This window comes from Triticum aestivum, chromosome 6B, assembly GCF_018294505.1.
Source record: "Triticum aestivum cultivar Chinese Spring chromosome 6B, IWGSC CS RefSeq v2.1, whole genome shotgun sequence".
Classification (NCBI taxonomy): Eukaryota; Viridiplantae; Streptophyta; class Magnoliopsida; order Poales; family Poaceae; genus Triticum; species Triticum aestivum.
Window position 1 is genome coordinate 640,355,720 of NC_057810.1, and position 15,610 is coordinate 640,371,329.

At 48.1% G+C, this 15,610-nt stretch overlaps 3 protein-coding genes across 4 annotated transcripts; 1 reads left to right on the forward strand and 2 right to left on the reverse strand.

Moving 5' to 3' along the window:
• The first annotated feature begins 2,206 nt into the window (after positions 1 to 2,206).
• Positions 2,207 to 4,908, forward strand: LOC123138422 (STOREKEEPER protein). Its single transcript, XM_044558400.1, has 2 exons — positions 2,207 to 3,303; positions 4,573 to 4,908. Exon 1 carries the CDS (start codon positions 2,369 to 2,371, stop codon positions 3,296 to 3,298), a length of 930 nt encoding a protein of 309 aa, XP_044414335.1. The 5' UTR covers positions 2,207 to 2,368; the 3' UTR covers positions 3,299 to 3,303; positions 4,573 to 4,908.
• Positions 4,909 to 5,285: 377 nt separating this feature from the next.
• Positions 5,286 to 8,283, reverse strand: LOC123138421 (ethylene receptor 4). Of its 2 annotated transcripts, XR_006469153.1 has the most exons (3): positions 6,196 to 8,283; positions 5,536 to 6,113; positions 5,303 to 5,445 (listed from the first exon to the last, which is right to left on the reverse strand). XR_006469153.1 is itself a non-coding variant. In XM_044558399.1 (2 exons), the coding sequence occupies exons 1-2, from the start codon at positions 7,894 to 7,896 to the stop codon at positions 5,628 to 5,630; spliced, it is 2,187 nt and encodes a 728-aa protein (XP_044414334.1). In that variant the 5' UTR covers positions 7,897 to 8,283; the 3' UTR covers positions 5,286 to 5,627. The 2 variants fall into 2 exon arrangements, 1 of the variants encoding a protein (XP_044414334.1); XM_044558399.1 differs by having other exon boundaries at positions 5,286 to 6,113.
• A 103-nt stretch (positions 8,284 to 8,386) lies between these two features.
• Positions 8,387 to 14,058, reverse strand: LOC123138423 (soluble inorganic pyrophosphatase 6, chloroplastic). Its single transcript, XM_044558401.1, has 5 exons — positions 13,556 to 14,058; positions 9,701 to 9,801; positions 9,423 to 9,604; positions 8,795 to 8,893; positions 8,387 to 8,686 (listed from the first exon to the last, which is right to left on the reverse strand). The coding sequence occupies exons 1-5, from the start codon at positions 13,942 to 13,944 to the stop codon at positions 8,594 to 8,596; spliced, it is 864 nt and encodes a 287-aa protein (XP_044414336.1). The 5' UTR covers positions 13,945 to 14,058; the 3' UTR covers positions 8,387 to 8,593.
• Positions 14,059 to 15,610: the final 1,552 nt, after the last annotated feature.

Sequence of the window (15,610 nt, forward strand, 5' to 3'; positions counted from 1 at the left end):
CGGAGATGTTTTAGGGATGTTGGGGGATGATCTGGATCCAACGATCATGACCGTGCGGGTCGGGTTCGGGGAAGTTTCGGACATGGTTGCGAAGGGGGTTCGATGCACTGTGCAAAGAGGGATTAGATGGGCTGTGCGGAGGGGGGTTGGGCTGAGAAGAGAGAAGAGAAGGCAGCCCGGCAACAGTTTCAGAGACCGAAACATCCGACGAATATACCGACTATATCGCGGTTATATATTTAACTGTTGGGCAGTCAAACGAACTCCGAATGCGATGAAACTTGGCAGGCGGCCTGTCTACACTATAATAAGACCGCACGACAAGTTGCAACCCATTCCGAGAACAATTTTATGCCACTAACAAAATAATATTTCGGAGGTGCCGCGGGCGCGTGCGAGTGTGTCTGGACTCCGAATGGACAACGGAGAGAACCGGCGGAACACGAACGGATGCAAGTTTTATGAAAACGATGCCGGTGCAATGCGCATGATGACATGAGATGAGATGCATAACAAGAACAAAATGCAAAACAACAGACAGAAACCCAACCACGGAGGAAATAATAAATCACATGGCCGGAAATGGCAAGAGTCGGAGTTACGAATATGGAAAGTTGTATCCGGGGTGTTACACTCCGCCACGCTCGGGGGCTACTGACAGGGTCCTGAACCCGAGGTACCTGACATAAGGGAGCCCGGCCTCGACCACGGACGGGGCCCACCAAGCTCAAAGAATATCAGGAAGCCCTAAAGAGGCGAAGACGATGTGCGTGCTCTCCAAGTTGGAGGGCGGCGGCAGAACCGACCTTATCCTCCCCCCATGTAAACCATAGACCTCTCCTGTCTATATAAAGGGAGGTATAGGTCTTCATTCATCATCCAATCTCATATCCAAACTCTCGACAGACATCCTGTACGCCATTGTAATCCTCTACACGAGGTATCCCCTCATCATGAATAACGAGAAGAAGTAGGATGTAAGGTATTACTCTTTGGAGGCCCAAACCTGGGTAAATTGTGTTTGCAAACTCCGTTCTGGTACTTCCGATGTCGTCATGAACCCTGCCGAGGGATTTGACAGTTTTCTCTGTCACATGCCATATTAGAGCATCTACATCCGGACTTGGCGAATTCGGCCCCTCAAACGCATGCGAACGCGTCCGGGCGCGTCTGCGGTCACACCTCATATTTGGTGATATGCATCTGAATACCTCATATTTCACCCCTAGATCCGTACAAACCATGCAAAAGATTTCCTACGTAGTACGTCCACCACACTATTCTAAACTAAGTTTCGTCGTCGGGGATGTCCATGATGTCCGTGTCGAGCGCGTAGGAGGGCTCCGGCTCCTCTTCCTCCTCATCCATAGTCGCGAGCATCTTGTCGACGTCCGCGGCGTTCTCCGCCTCCACCTCCTGCAGACCATTTTGTGGCGTGCTCCGCCTTCGCCTCCTGCACACGACGCCGCTTGGCCTCCACCGCCAATTCTGACCGGAGGCAACCGAGGATCGCCTGCTGCTCCGCCTGCGGATCCGCGGCCCCGACGTCTCCCACGTCCTTCTCCTCCTCCTCCCCGCCCTCGTGCTCCTCCCCCTATTCCTCCGGATCTAACACATCCAGAGGTAGCCCCGCGGCTATCCGGGCTTCGCTCCTTGCCAGGACCTGCTCAAGGAGCTGCAGCCGGTGCTCCGACGTTAGATAAGTTGCCCGACGGCATAGGGGCATAGCTACTAGCGAAAAGTGGCGGACGATGAGCGGAAAGTGGCGGCGGCGGCAAACAGGAGGGGAGGGGGGGTGTGGATGGGTAGGGTTTCGGTGCCGGGGGTCGGCTTAAATAACCAGGCTAGGGCACTACATGGTCCGTCGGAGTGGCGCCACACGACGATGGAGGAGACGTCCGTTCGCCCGGGCATTTGATGTTGGTTTGGGACGCCCGGCTCTAGATGCTCTTACGAACCAGGAGGTGACCGATCCTATACTTGCACCAGTCGGCCCATCGACGCCAAACTTTGACCATTTTCAAATCACATTGCATGTTAGTTTTGTCATAAGTCAAATCTAGAAAGGTCTGAGCAAGTTTACAAAATGTATCCGCGGCATATATGAGAGCAAATACCAACGTTTCTGCGGCGTGTCAGGCAGGAAATTTTCTCCAAAACCAAACCGACGCTCACGTTCTGCTGCCTGTCGCTCTGCCTCTGGTCACCCCACCCCAGCCCGGCCTCCAGAGCGCCCAACTCGATAACCTCACGAGCCCACGACGCGCACGCCTGCGTACTCGCACCAGCACCCGCACGCCGCACGCACCAGCACCAGCACCCGCCCCCGCGCCCACGCCATCCAACGCAGCGGCCGGCCCCGAGCGCCATGGAGGTCGACGCGGCGACCCCGTCCCCTCCGGGGTCGAGGAAGCGCTCGTCCCGCCCCAGGCCCCGCCCGGACGACGGCCGCCCGGAGCCCTACCCTAGCCCGCGCGGCTCCCCATCCCGCAGGAGCGAGCGCACGCGCAGGCCCCGCGCGCCCCTGGATTCCGACGCGGTGACCGCGCCTGCTGAGCGCAGGGCCCGCGCGCCCCGGGACTCCTCGCCCTCGCCCGCCCTCCGCAGGCCCGTCCGCGCCTTCCAGGAGGCCGCCGCGCTGGCGGCGCTCGCGGCCAGCGCGCCCGCCGCGTCCTCCTCCGGCGCCAGATCCTACGGCGTGGTCTGGAGCGACGCCGACGAGGTCGCCCTCCTCAACGCGGCCGCCGCCTTCCGCGTGCGCCACGGCCGCGTCCCGGGCCTCCCGGACATGGGCGCGCTCTTCGACGCCATCCGGGGCTCCATCTCCCCGCACATCGACCAGCCCAAGGTGTACTACAAGCTGAAGCGGCTCAAGAGCAAGTTCGACCACGCGGTGCCGTCCGCGGTCGTCAGCCGGCACGAGCAGCGCCTGCGCGACCTCTGCAAGAAGGTCTGGGGCGCCAACTTCGGCCTGCCTGCCGAAAAGGATGCCGCGCCGGAGGAAGACGAGGAGGACGAGGAGGAGGAACGCGTGCGCGGCAACGTCCCGGACGCGGCAGCCATGCTCCCGGTGGCCACCGAGGTGCTCGATGCGTACTGGAAGACGGATGGCCCAGCGCTGTCCGGGGTGTCCATGGAGAAGGGGCTGTCAAAGCTAGCAACGGAAGACGCGAGATGGATCGAAGCCAAGTGGAGGCGGCAGCTGGATGCAGAAGTGCACTCGCAGATTAAGCGGCACGATCTGGCCAAGGAGGTCTACGGCCTGCTCCTTGACGCCATTAAGGGCCTCGGCCCCTAGCTCTGGTATGACTGTCACCCCGCCATGTTGCATCTGCTCTTCAGGAAACAACTTAGTACGCTATTTACTTCACCAGTTTAACAACTTCTTGCTGGGTAATCAGCTTACAGATGCTGTGCATTCTGTTATTTAGTGTTTCTTAGGGTCAATTACAGTAGATTTGCTTTGTAAAATTGCTTGGAAATTGAGTTAGAATATTTTGTGCATTCTTGTTATGTAGATTAGCACATTAACTTTACAGTTGCTGTGCATTCTTGTTATGTAGTGTCTGGCTATCAGAATATTTTGTCATAAATGGTAACCCTCTTTGTGTGGTAGTATGACTTCGTTTCACAAAATTAGCACATCAACTGTTCCATCCCGTCAGCTAGAAGATACTGTTCAATTCTGCAGTTATCCTCCCCTTCAGTGCGAACGAAGTAACATCTGGTCGGAAAAACTGCGAAAAATCTGAACTCGAGCATGCTAAAATAGCTTGGTTTCGGTTTGTTTACATGACTAAGCCCAGATAATTGCATAACTTGGATCTCAGATTCAATTATTTATTCTCTACATCAGACTTGATGACATCAGTTCTAAATTGCCAGCAACTCCTAAGTTCTTAGTTTTCTTGTACTGTAACCCTTAATTCGATTTATCCATGCACATCCGATTCTCAAATACAAATACATACTACTTCAGCTATCTATTCAACACGTTACTGGTAGCTGAGAAGCCAGGCAAAGTAGCTGCGAAGGCACAAACAGTTTTGTTATAATTGTGCTTCTTCTATGCAATGTTACAGTACGATCTATGCAATCTATGTCCCTACGACCCTACCCCACTTGAAATCAACCTATGTGCTTCTTCTATGCAATGATACTGAGATGCTGTCTGGACTTCTTGATCTATGCATAATAATGACAGAATCTTCTATCTATACATGGGTAATGTTGGTTTCACATTCCTTAGAGCACATTCCTTAAGAGCACCTGAATCTTCTAGCCGCCATAGTAGACATCTTGTCCCTACCCAACTTGAAATCTCTCCTGAACATCTACATTGCAGAGTCATACTTACAGGAATTCCATTTGTTTTGTCACCGGCTGCAGGTTTGCAGTAAAGTTTATAGTAACATCCCAGTGAGCTTTCTTGCATTGTCTTACCCGCTGAGCACTCAGCACCACTTGAATTTACCATCTCTTGTTAAGAATTTTGCGTGAGATATCCTTTTCCTTTGTTAGCATCCACTCACGTTATCCAAACACAACTGCCATTAACCAACGCTCCTGCAGGTACAAGTTGATGAGGTGCGCCGAGCCAGCTAGATCTGTATTCAGTTGCTGAGTTACAAGACCTTATCAAGTACTTAATGATCAGCGCCGGCATGCTGTAGCTGTACAATCTGCATGTCTCTGTCTGCTGCGTCTAGTGACTGTCACTTTGCTTTAGGTTCATATAGGTGTTAGTTTTGCCCTTCCTTTAGACTTAGACCATGAAAATGATTCAGATGCTCAGCCGATTTGTAAACTGTTTTGTAACGTCTGTATCCGCGATGTTAGGCCTGCATTTTTCAACTGTAAGAACCCAGCATCTTTTGGTTTTCATTGCTTGATGGTGTGGTGAAATAATTTGCTTAACGTGCGGTACTGAATGCCCAGTTCCACGATCTGCCATTAAACACTTGATTATTTTTCATATGCCATTGATGTTCAGAAGCTAGGCACTCCATGCGTCCATGCCAAATGCATTTTCATATTTTTGTTTTGTTGATGACTAGCAAGAGCCAGAGAACAAATATAGTGCAGATTGCAACTTGTTGCAGTGCTGTTTTTGCACGACACTGATCGTAAGTTGCAGTGAGTTTTGCAAGCATCTTCAGTGAGGAAGCCAGATGGTGATATGATCGTGCAAGCAGCAGCAATAGCCAATAAGTAGCAATACAACAGTTACAGAGGACAATACAAGACATTATATACATGCATACAACATTATCAGTTGGGGATTCTGCTGGTTCATCTGCTCCCCTGCTCCTTGTTATTTGTCCCAGGACTCATGCGCTTGGGATGCTGCTGCTATCTTGGTGACTGGTGAGTGTATGCTGCCTTTTTCGGTTTTAGTCCGCGCCCCTTCATTTTCTTGCGCATTACATTGCATGTTTTATTCTTCTGATGAAATGCATTTGCGCAAATTACGCGCAAAGTCATTGATATGAAACTGTATATCAGATGATCAAATATTTGTTTTTGCCAATTTACCTCTTGTTCATCTCAGAGGCTTGTGGATCAGCTCCTTGTCTTGTGATGGAAACACAAAAGGCATTATGCATGAGATGACTATAACTCCATCATCAGTTCCGAAGGACTCTGTGGAGCTGACCTCCCAGCGCCGTCAGTGTGAGGGGTTTCTGGATCAGGCCGTTTATCCCTGAGTGGCGGCACATCTCACGGATGTTATCGTCGACGGTCACGGCGAGAGCAGCAACTATGAGGAGCCAGCGCCTGTTCTTGAGCCCCCTGATCTGGAGTGCCACCTCAAATGCATCCATGTCAAGGTCCAGGAGGAGGAGCTGGAATGAGGAGCCGGCGCTCCCCAGCAAGGCCAGGCAATGGGTGCCTGATGACACCGATATGACCTGGCAGCCGAGCTCCTCGAGGAGCTTCTGGGTCACTGCCCGGCTCATGTCGTCGCCGTCTGCGAGCAGGATCCTCAGGCCATTGAAGTGGGGGATGGATGACGACGTTCTTCGGCACACGTGTGATTGCTGCAGCTGGAAGTGCAGGATGAGGGTGATGCTTTCGCCATCCGATGCCGACCACATGGTACCATTCATCATCTGAAGAAATGAGGCGATGGATTAACAACCGGGAGCTGCAAAATTTTCTTTTGGTATACCAAGCGACTAAGTGAGTACCAACCTGCACAATCTTCTTGCACATGTTGATCTGAGAGCTGGCCGGACTGCTGGGTGGCTGGCTGCATCCAGTTGATCTTTCCATGGCGACCTGAAACTCAACACATATGCTACAACCTGCAGACAGATTTGGCCACACCGGGATGCAATTCTTTTGGTCCGCGTTGCAGCTTTTGATGGAGAATGAGAGACGCCCTGCTCCATCGCGCCGCTGACCGAGCACATCACCCGCCATTTGCAGCAGGAGATGGAAGACCCTCGTCTCGTCGCCGACAACCCACTCAGGCAAGCCGTTCTCCAGCTGGTACGAGAAACCAGCCCCGCCGCAGCTGGCCAGGCACCCCGCGACGCTCATGGCCTCCCTCATCAGGGAGTGCAGGTCGAACGGCATGCGGTTCACCGTCAACGTCTCCGTGTCGACGTCGTTCATCAGCGCCAGCGACAGGGTGCTCGTCCTGGCAATGGCGTCGGCCACGAGCCTCTGTTCGGGGCGCATGTCCTTCGCCTGACGCACCATGGAGAGCAGGCCGATGATCGAGTACATCGGCCTTCGCATGCCTTCGCACATGGCGCTCTGGATGCTGTTGATGCCCTCGGTCGCCATCATCGCGTCCTGCTTGGCGTGCAGCAAGGCCCTGTTCTGCTCGGCAAGCCTGTTGCTCATGGCCTGCCACTCCTCTAGGACCGCCGCGTGAGAGAGCGCCACGGCGACCTGGTCGGCGATAACCTGCACAACCTCCATGTCATGGCCGCTCCACTCTCTGTAACCGGAGCCTGATGCCTTGCTGCGAAGAGCCAACACCAATATGGCGTATGAGCTCGCCACCGGTGTCTTTCCTCCGTCGAAGTTGGAGACCTTGAGCATGGGGATCCGTATGGCAGCCACGGCACCCGGCGGCTGGAGCTCGCCGCTGCTCGCCGTCGCGAGCTCCGAGCCTGGCCTGAGCACCTTGGCAGCCTCGCTTGCCATTACGTCGACCACGTCCGGGTCGTCCGGGGAGATGGGGGCCTGCGAGCCGAGCACGACGCGGACGGGGCCCTTGCCCCTGAGGCTGAGCTGGTGCACCAGGTGGAGGTCGGCGCCGGCGTCCTGGCCGGGCATCCAGACGGCGCAGCTGTGGAGCTCGAGGGCGTCGGCGAGGTGGAGCATGGTGGTGTGGAGGACGGAGTGCGCGTCGAGCGGGGAGCTGCGGATGCGGTGGGTGAGCATGCGGACGACGCGGGAGGTGGCCTCGACGCGGCGGCGGATGAGGCCGAGGTCGCGGTCGAGCTGGCGGGCCTTGGCGCGGAGGAAGGCCTCCCGGAGCTTGGCCCGGATGAGGCGCGGGATGAGCGCGACGAGGGAGACGGCGGTGGCGAAGGAGACGAGCGCGGCGAGGAGCTTGGCGGCGGTGGAGGCGAGGAGGAGGCCCGAGGAGTGCGGGTGGGCGAGGGAGAAGACGGCGAGCAGGTGGGTGGCGCCGCCGAGCACGGCGAAGGCGGCCAGCTGCAGCAGCAGCCACTTGAGCGGCGCCGGGCCGGCGCAGGAGGCGAAGTAGAGCAGCTCCAGCGGGATGGAGAGGTAGGAGGCGGCGATGAGGAAGTCGCTCACCCGCTGGCACTGCAGCATCGCCTGCACCGCGCCGTCGTCCCCGCCGTCGCACGCCCCGCCGCAGTAGTACCGCTGCACCGCCCCCGCCCCCGCCGACGCGAAGTGCCGCGCCATTGCCTCGGTCGGTTCCCTGGTCGAGCTAGGCGGTCTGAGCGGTCAGGCTAATGCATGCAGTAGTAGTATATGCATGCGTGCAATGATTTGGTCGGGGAAGATGCCGACGTGGAGAGAGAGATGCGGAGGTGGCGGTTGATTCCGGTGCGGTGGCGAGCCGGGGAGAGGACAGGTGTGTACCGAACGCTGACATGCCCCATGCAGCGGCCGACACCACCACCCTGACTGGCTGACAGCCCAACCCCAGCCCAGGCCTTGCAACAGAGGCATGGCTTCCTCTGAGAGAGAAAACCAGAGGCATGGCGATGGCGGCACGGAGACAAACTTTCGAAAAAAAAGGAGGAAGAACTCGGCAAATGAATCTTCTCATTTCTTCGTAGCCACGCACTCTCCCAGCCAGCCCAACTTTCCAAGTTCCCAGGAAGGTGATCCATTTTGACCCATTTTCTGCGGAGCTGCGTGTTAATTAACCGGACAAAAAAGCATTCAGTTTCACTGCGAAAAACTTGCTCAGAAATCCTTATTCGCTCCACCAGATTATTCATTTATTCATGTTGTTACACACAGGTACGCGAAATGTTCTGCAGATGAAGAAAAGCATGTTCATAGATATATATCACAAAAGAGCGGCACGATTAGGAGGTATGTCACTGAAAGAATGTGTTGTTGGCTTCTCATGGGCCTATAAAAGGCTAGGCTAGGCTAGAGAGAGCTCTCCCGCGGGGATTTTCCTCTTCACCAATTTCTCCCATGATTCGTTGGTTTCTTCTATCACCTTCAGGGCATATTCCTGGTTGCGGCAAATAAGGATATAGATAGATACCATCAGATATTGTATAAATATCTTCTGCGTTTCAGGAGGGTAAACCAAGAAGCTGAGCTAAAATCAGCCTCTTACCTTGCTTGTGGGCTTGTTGCCGAGGCCGAATCTGTTGGCGGGCTTTCCGTCTGGTATCTTGTAGTCTCTGAACCAGTCTCTGATTGCAGTCAGTGTTCCCTGAGTAGGTGCCGCAAAATGTTGGTAAGAACGCATGACAGATGGGGGATATAATTAGTTGCCATTAGGTTTCAGTCAATGCCAACTGTCGAACTGATCTGAACTTGGAAAAGCTATGATAACTTGCACATTTTTATAACATAAAAATCTAACAACCACAGGCAGGATAAAGCCTCATGTAAATGCACTTGTGGTTGTTACAGAAAAGCATGTGGTGGATTACTAGAGTTCAACAATTATACCAGGAGTAATGTGTTTTCTTTTCAATGCCATGAACGCAATCTAAATATTTTTGACACTGATATCTGGATTATATTAATTAGGGCAAATGAGTAGAAAGAAAACATCCAGAGGTAGGTACAACTGAGTTGCTCCCAAGCTACTTAGCCGAGGTCAATATTCGAAACAGAAAAGGGCACTCATATGATATATGTGCATGTCCTACTTTCCTTAAGGATATATAGGCACCAGATACCAAAGGAGAACAAGGACAAACACTAAAACGTAAGGACAAGGACATCAATCATACCGGAAAATGCTCCTCGACATCGTCTACATCATTCACAAGAGATGCTTTGGGATCATCCAGAGAGATGGCCACAATTTTCCAGTCGAGCTCTCCCTCGTCAATCATTGCTAAAGCTGCCAACGGTTTCACCCTAAGAACATCCCCAATATTGGCCCGTCTTTCACCAATCTCGACAACATCAACTGAGAAAGAAGTTCAAGGGAAAGATTTATTAGAGTGGATAGAGCTGATATGAAAACCATGCTCATCAAAAATAGTAAAACAGAGAAGTTAACTACCAGGATCATTGTCTCCAAGTGCTCCTTCAACATCAGCATTTGCAGCTGTCGGGTCCTCCCATGTCTGGGGAAGTAACCCGTAGTTCCAGTTGATGTTGTACCTGACATAATATATGATATCAGGAATAGGAATGCACAAATATATCAACGGGGGCAATAGCAGTGTAAACTCAATGTCTCAATTGCCTTGCTAAGAAGCAGGGAAATTTCTCACTTGGAAGCTTACGCCAAATAAAAGCTCGACAAGAAAATGAACACTTCAATAAATATATGCACACTAAGCCCTTTTCTACAGGAACCAAGATAAGGCATAAAAGAACAGCTTAAGATTTCTTTTGTCAAGAAAAACGACCAAGCACAATAAATATTCAAGGACACACTTTAACTTGAATCAGTACAACCTAGCTATGGTCAGTTAAGTTTTGGTGCCATTTAATCGTAGAGAACTAGAGATTTTTAAGAGCACTCTCGATTTGATTTTGTATAAATATGAACAGTTTATCCTCAAGAGATCTGCTATTTTTTGAGATGGGCATACGAAAAAAGGAAACCAAACTAGACTTAAAGTGATCCCATTGCCAAACATAGGAGAATATAAAATCTTGAAGAAATCCCTGAAAGAGAGATGTCCATATTACAACCTGAGCTCTTCCATTTGTCTAAGATTCAATGCTGAACTATGAAACTGCCTAAGATTCGCCCCTGAACTATCAAAACCGGCTAGGAATCAACCTCCCCTCTCCTCAAACCGATTTTTGCTGAATAGGCTTGGTTTTGACCCGTTAACAGCTAACCGGCCAGTCAGCATCCCAGTTTGCAGCCACATTTTTGACTGAAAAATGGAAGTGCCCATAAAAAATTTAAAAACATCTTTAAAATCAACACCAAAATAGTGATCATTCTGGGAAAGTTTCACACATTTTCGCCAAACAGCTTAAAAAATACACTTAAGTTACATTTCAGCCCCTTTTATGGTCAAATTTTGACCAAATAATGGAAGTGTCCAGAAAAAATTGAAAACATTCTGCAAAATTAACACTAATATAGTGATCATTCTGGAAATGTTTCAGAATTTTTTGGCAAATATATTTTAAAAATACACTTAAATTGCATTTCAGCCCCTTCTTTGTTCAAATTTTGACCAAAAAATGAAGTGTCCATAAAAAATTGAAACAATTCTGTAAAATCAACACTAGTATAGTGAAACTTCTGGGAAAATTCACACATTTTTACCAAACAGGTTTAAAACTACACTTAAATTACATTTTCAGCCTCTTCTTGGTCAAGTTTTGCCCCAAAAAATGAAAATATCCAGAAATAATTGAAAAAATTCTGTAAAATCAACACAAATATAGTGATAATTCTGGCAAAGTTTCACACAGTTTGACCAAGCGGATTTCAAAATGCAAATAAACTACATTTTCAGCCCTTTTTTGGTCACATTTTGACCAATAAATGGAAGTGTTCGGAAAAGAATTGAAAAAAATTCTGCAAAATCAACACTAACATAGTGATCATTTTGGGAAAGTTTCAAACATTTTTCCAAACAGAATTAAGAATGCCCTCAAAATTTGACCAAAAAAGGCTGAAAATGTAATTTAAGTGTATTTTTAATTCTGTTTGGCAAAAAAAGTGTGAAACTTTCACAAAATGATCACTATAGTATTACATAACTTTTTCATTTTTTTCTGGAAAGTTTCATTTTCTGGTAAATATTTTATTTAAGCGGGCTTGCTTACTGGGATTCTGACCGGCCGGTCAACGGGTCAGAACCAGGCCTACTCAGCAAAAAGCGGTTTGAGGAGAGGGGAGGGTTGATTCCTAGCTGGTTTTGATAGTTCAGGGTTGAATCTTAGATGGTCTCAGAGTTCCGGATTGAATCTTAGACAGATGGAAGAGTTCATGGTTATAATATGGACGAGGATTTGGAGCTCTCAGGTGCTCCGCACCCCGGAGCACCCCCATATGAACATTTCGTTCAAGAAAATACCGAGAATTTTTTTTAAAAATCTACAATTTTGGGATATCGAACCTAGGTTCCCGATCTACCCCCGTGTGAAATTTCGTGAAAAAAAATACCAGGAAACATATTCGTGGCAAAAAAAAGAATCCTATGTATAGAAAAACACTGTTTAGATGGATTTTTGTTCGGACAGTATTTCCTTCGCCACGGATACGTTTTTTTACGAAATTTCACACCGGAGTAGATCGGGGACCCAAGTTTGGCATCCCCAAAATTCAGATTTTTTTGGTATTTTTTATGATTAATTTTCGTATTGTGGTGTGGAGCACCCAAGAGCTCCTGTGTATTTTTCGTTATAATATGGACTTCTCTCTCCCTGAATAAAACATATGCCGCCTACATTGAAGTAAAGCTTCCCAAGAGCGATTGATGCAATAATACTTATCTCCTATTATTTTTCCCACAATACGACAAAGGAAAGCACAAAAAGAACTACCGCTCTGCCAGTTTTTCTTCCAAAGTTTCCTTTTAAATAAAGGACAACAACAACCATCAGTTGATGCAAGGTTTGCTAATATAAACACAAAATTACAATCTAAAATGACAAGCAAAGATCATGTGTTTGTTTTCATATTGCCACTTACTGTTATGGACAATGGCAATCTACAGTGAAAAGCAAATATCATGTCTTTGTTTTCATTTTGCCACTTACGGTTATGGACAATGACAATCTACAGTGACAAGCAAACATCATGTGTTTGTCTTCATAAAAGCAAAATGACAATCAAACAGTACAATAAAGAGCTTAGTTATCGACATTCCACCACAACACTTTAGTTGGTGCCACTAGAACACACATATGAACTATCGGTACAAGTGCGAGTGTTTCTCTTCATATTGCCACTTACAAATCTTTCTATCATGGTTAAGTTGTCTGCCAGCATTTCCACAAAGGATCATCAAATTGCCAAAAAAATACACGAAATGCATCTTCATATTTGCCAATTTGCATAAAAATGGTAACCTTGACACTGGCTTGGCCAGCCAACAGACATATTTACTCAGCAATAATTCCATAGTCTCAGCCATAAAGTCGAAAGAGACTGCAAACATTTGACTAAAGACTACAACTACTCTCTTAATCATATGATCAATAAATGAACCAAATTACCAATTCCAGCCGCCTGTTACGACAATTGAATTATATTTCCTCCGTTCCTAAATATATGACGTTTTGGTAGTTCAAATTGAACTACCAAAACGTCATATATTTAGGAACGGGGGGAGTACCAGCTAAACTCATGAGAAGGATGTAATCTCCAACTTAGTTCTAATGGCCACTAAATTTCTAAAACCCAGAACCATAAACTTTGATACTGAAACTGTAAAGGTGTCAATCTTTTTCACCAAATGCATATCATGGGGATGGTACCCTCCCTCTTTAAAACACACTGTTGTCCCCTTGACTTAAGGCTCTGGAACCAAAAACAAAATACGATTTCTGCTAGTGCAATAGGAAGTCAACAACTGTTACTCATCTCTAATCTACTCCATTCTCCGTTCTTAAGATGTGAGTAAAAAGCTTGAAAATTTGGTAAACTTATGGCATTCTCTTCTTGTCGACGAAACCTCAAGCCCCTACTTTTTTTTTCCATTTATAAACGGCCTCACAGCCCCCAATTTCATGATGAAATTGGAGTTGTTCAGAATAGCAACCAGTTTGACATCTGGCCTCTACTATACAATCCCAATAATTTGGCTCGCTATTATAGTCTCCACTTAAATTTGTGTGCTTCCAGTTTTGACTTTTGACACCGAAGACGCAATATTTTCAGCAATAACGTAAATTACGGCATTTGGGGTCGAAATTTCCTTGGTTTCAGAGTCCTTACGGGTAGTAACGAAGGTTGCCCTTCTTGGTGTCCTGCTTGATGGGCGTGTAGGCCTCGTCGGTGGCGACCTCCATCTTGGCGCTGCTCTCCTTGGGGATCTCCACGATGAAGTGGAACGCCCCGTCCCCGGCGCGGAGCGGCACGTCGTGCCACGGGGACACCTTGCGGTCGGCGCCGTCGACGAGGAAGACGCGGTAGTCGAGCGTCTCGGGCTGGCCCTGGTCCTTGGGCTTGAGCTCGGTGGGCCTGAGGAGCGCGGTGGTGGTGAGCCCCGGGCGCTGGAAGCGCACGGCGGTGTGGGGGCGGCAGCTGCTGCGCCGGAGGGCGACGCCCGCCAGGCGCGTGAAGCGGGTCGCCGCCGTCGCGGACGCCGTGACCGCCGTCGCCATTCGGGGTGTCCCTGGGGGGTCGCCGCCGGGGTAGGTGAGGAGCGGGTGGAGGTGGCGGCGGCGGCGGTCACTGCGGACTGGAAAGTGGAGCTGCGGATGACGAGGCGATGAAACTTTTTGCGGATTTTGCGTGGTGGCTACGGGCTATGCTAGGTGGGCCCTATCCTGACAGATCTCGAGAATGTTTTCATGGGCCACGTGCAGGGCTTGTTCGTAGGGTACGCTTAGGCCCATTTGGATGCTGGCTAAAATTTGGGCTCAGAGTGTGCTATGTGCTTCCATTCGTCTTTCCTCAATTCCCTAGAAAAACTCATTGCACTAAAAAACAATCATTCCCCGTTTGGGGAATGAATGCCAGAAATAAGAAATGCAGAAAACTGGTTGTTTGGATGTCACGTAAGAAAACAGATTAATTGTAGATACAGAGAGAGAGACACACACAGAAAGAGAGACACACACACACACAGAGAGAGAGAGAGAGAGAGAGAATGGAGTAGGATCTCATGTATGCGAAAAGTGCCTGCAGAGGCCAAGCTCCATTGAGCTCTTTATTTTTTTTTAGCAAAAATGCCTTTTCCACATCTTGAAAAAAATCTGGTAAAAACTTTTCATGTAGACATATACTTGTAGTATACATTTACAAATTTTCATGAACATATATATTCTTATGTGATGTACACAAAAAGACAAATACACAGATTAAAATAGGTTTTTTCTTCATAGTATCTGTGTTAGATATATGTCTTTTTTGTGTAGCACACAAATAATCAAATTGGTTGATGAAATTTTATAAATACATAAAGAATATGCATATGCATTTGTAGAAAATGTTGACGTTTTTTGAAACTTACAACTATATTTTAATACTTTTTTGCAAAACGAGCTCCATGGAGCCCGGTCTTTGCAATGCCACACTCATGTATAGTTTTCCTCCAAAATATATTTGGAATAAGCCATTCCATAGGAAAATTCAAAGAAATGTACAATAACAATTTCTTTGTTCCAAATGTTACCAAAGATATATTTTCTATTGGAATCTTATCTTTCAAAATTTCTACGCTTGTCTTTTGTACCCTAACGGGGCCTTAAAATCTGAAGGAAAATAACTCATGTTCGTCGTATATCCAATTCGGAGCCGAGCTTTGCTCATCTACACCCTATGAACAGTAAAATCAAAATAAATACTACAAAGATTCAAAGAAAATTCTGAATTTTTTACTGTGAAAGATGCTTGAGTGCGTGATGTCCATGCCAAATTTCAGAGCATTCGTCTGAGTAGCTCTCTACGAAAAAATAGTTTAGTGTCGCAAGCATGCTTGACAATTTTCATACAGAACAGAGCAGTATTGTTTCGTCGATGAAAAAAACAAATTTAGGGTGACATTTTAGGATAACATTTGGTGTTCAAATTTGTTTTTTTTTTTGCACAGGCCAAAACGTTTAACCTTTTTGCCTAAAATTTTGCAGGTAGCATTTGGATGTGACTATAAATACATGAAAAATTTGTTAGGATTTTTATGACATTTCAAAAATTATTTTTCACATGCAGGAGCACGTGCTCCCGGGAGCCAAATTGGATTTCCGAAAACACTAGTACAGCACAGGTATGCATACAATCACACATTAGTTACTAAAGAATAGAGTTGTGAAGTTTCAAGATTGACTA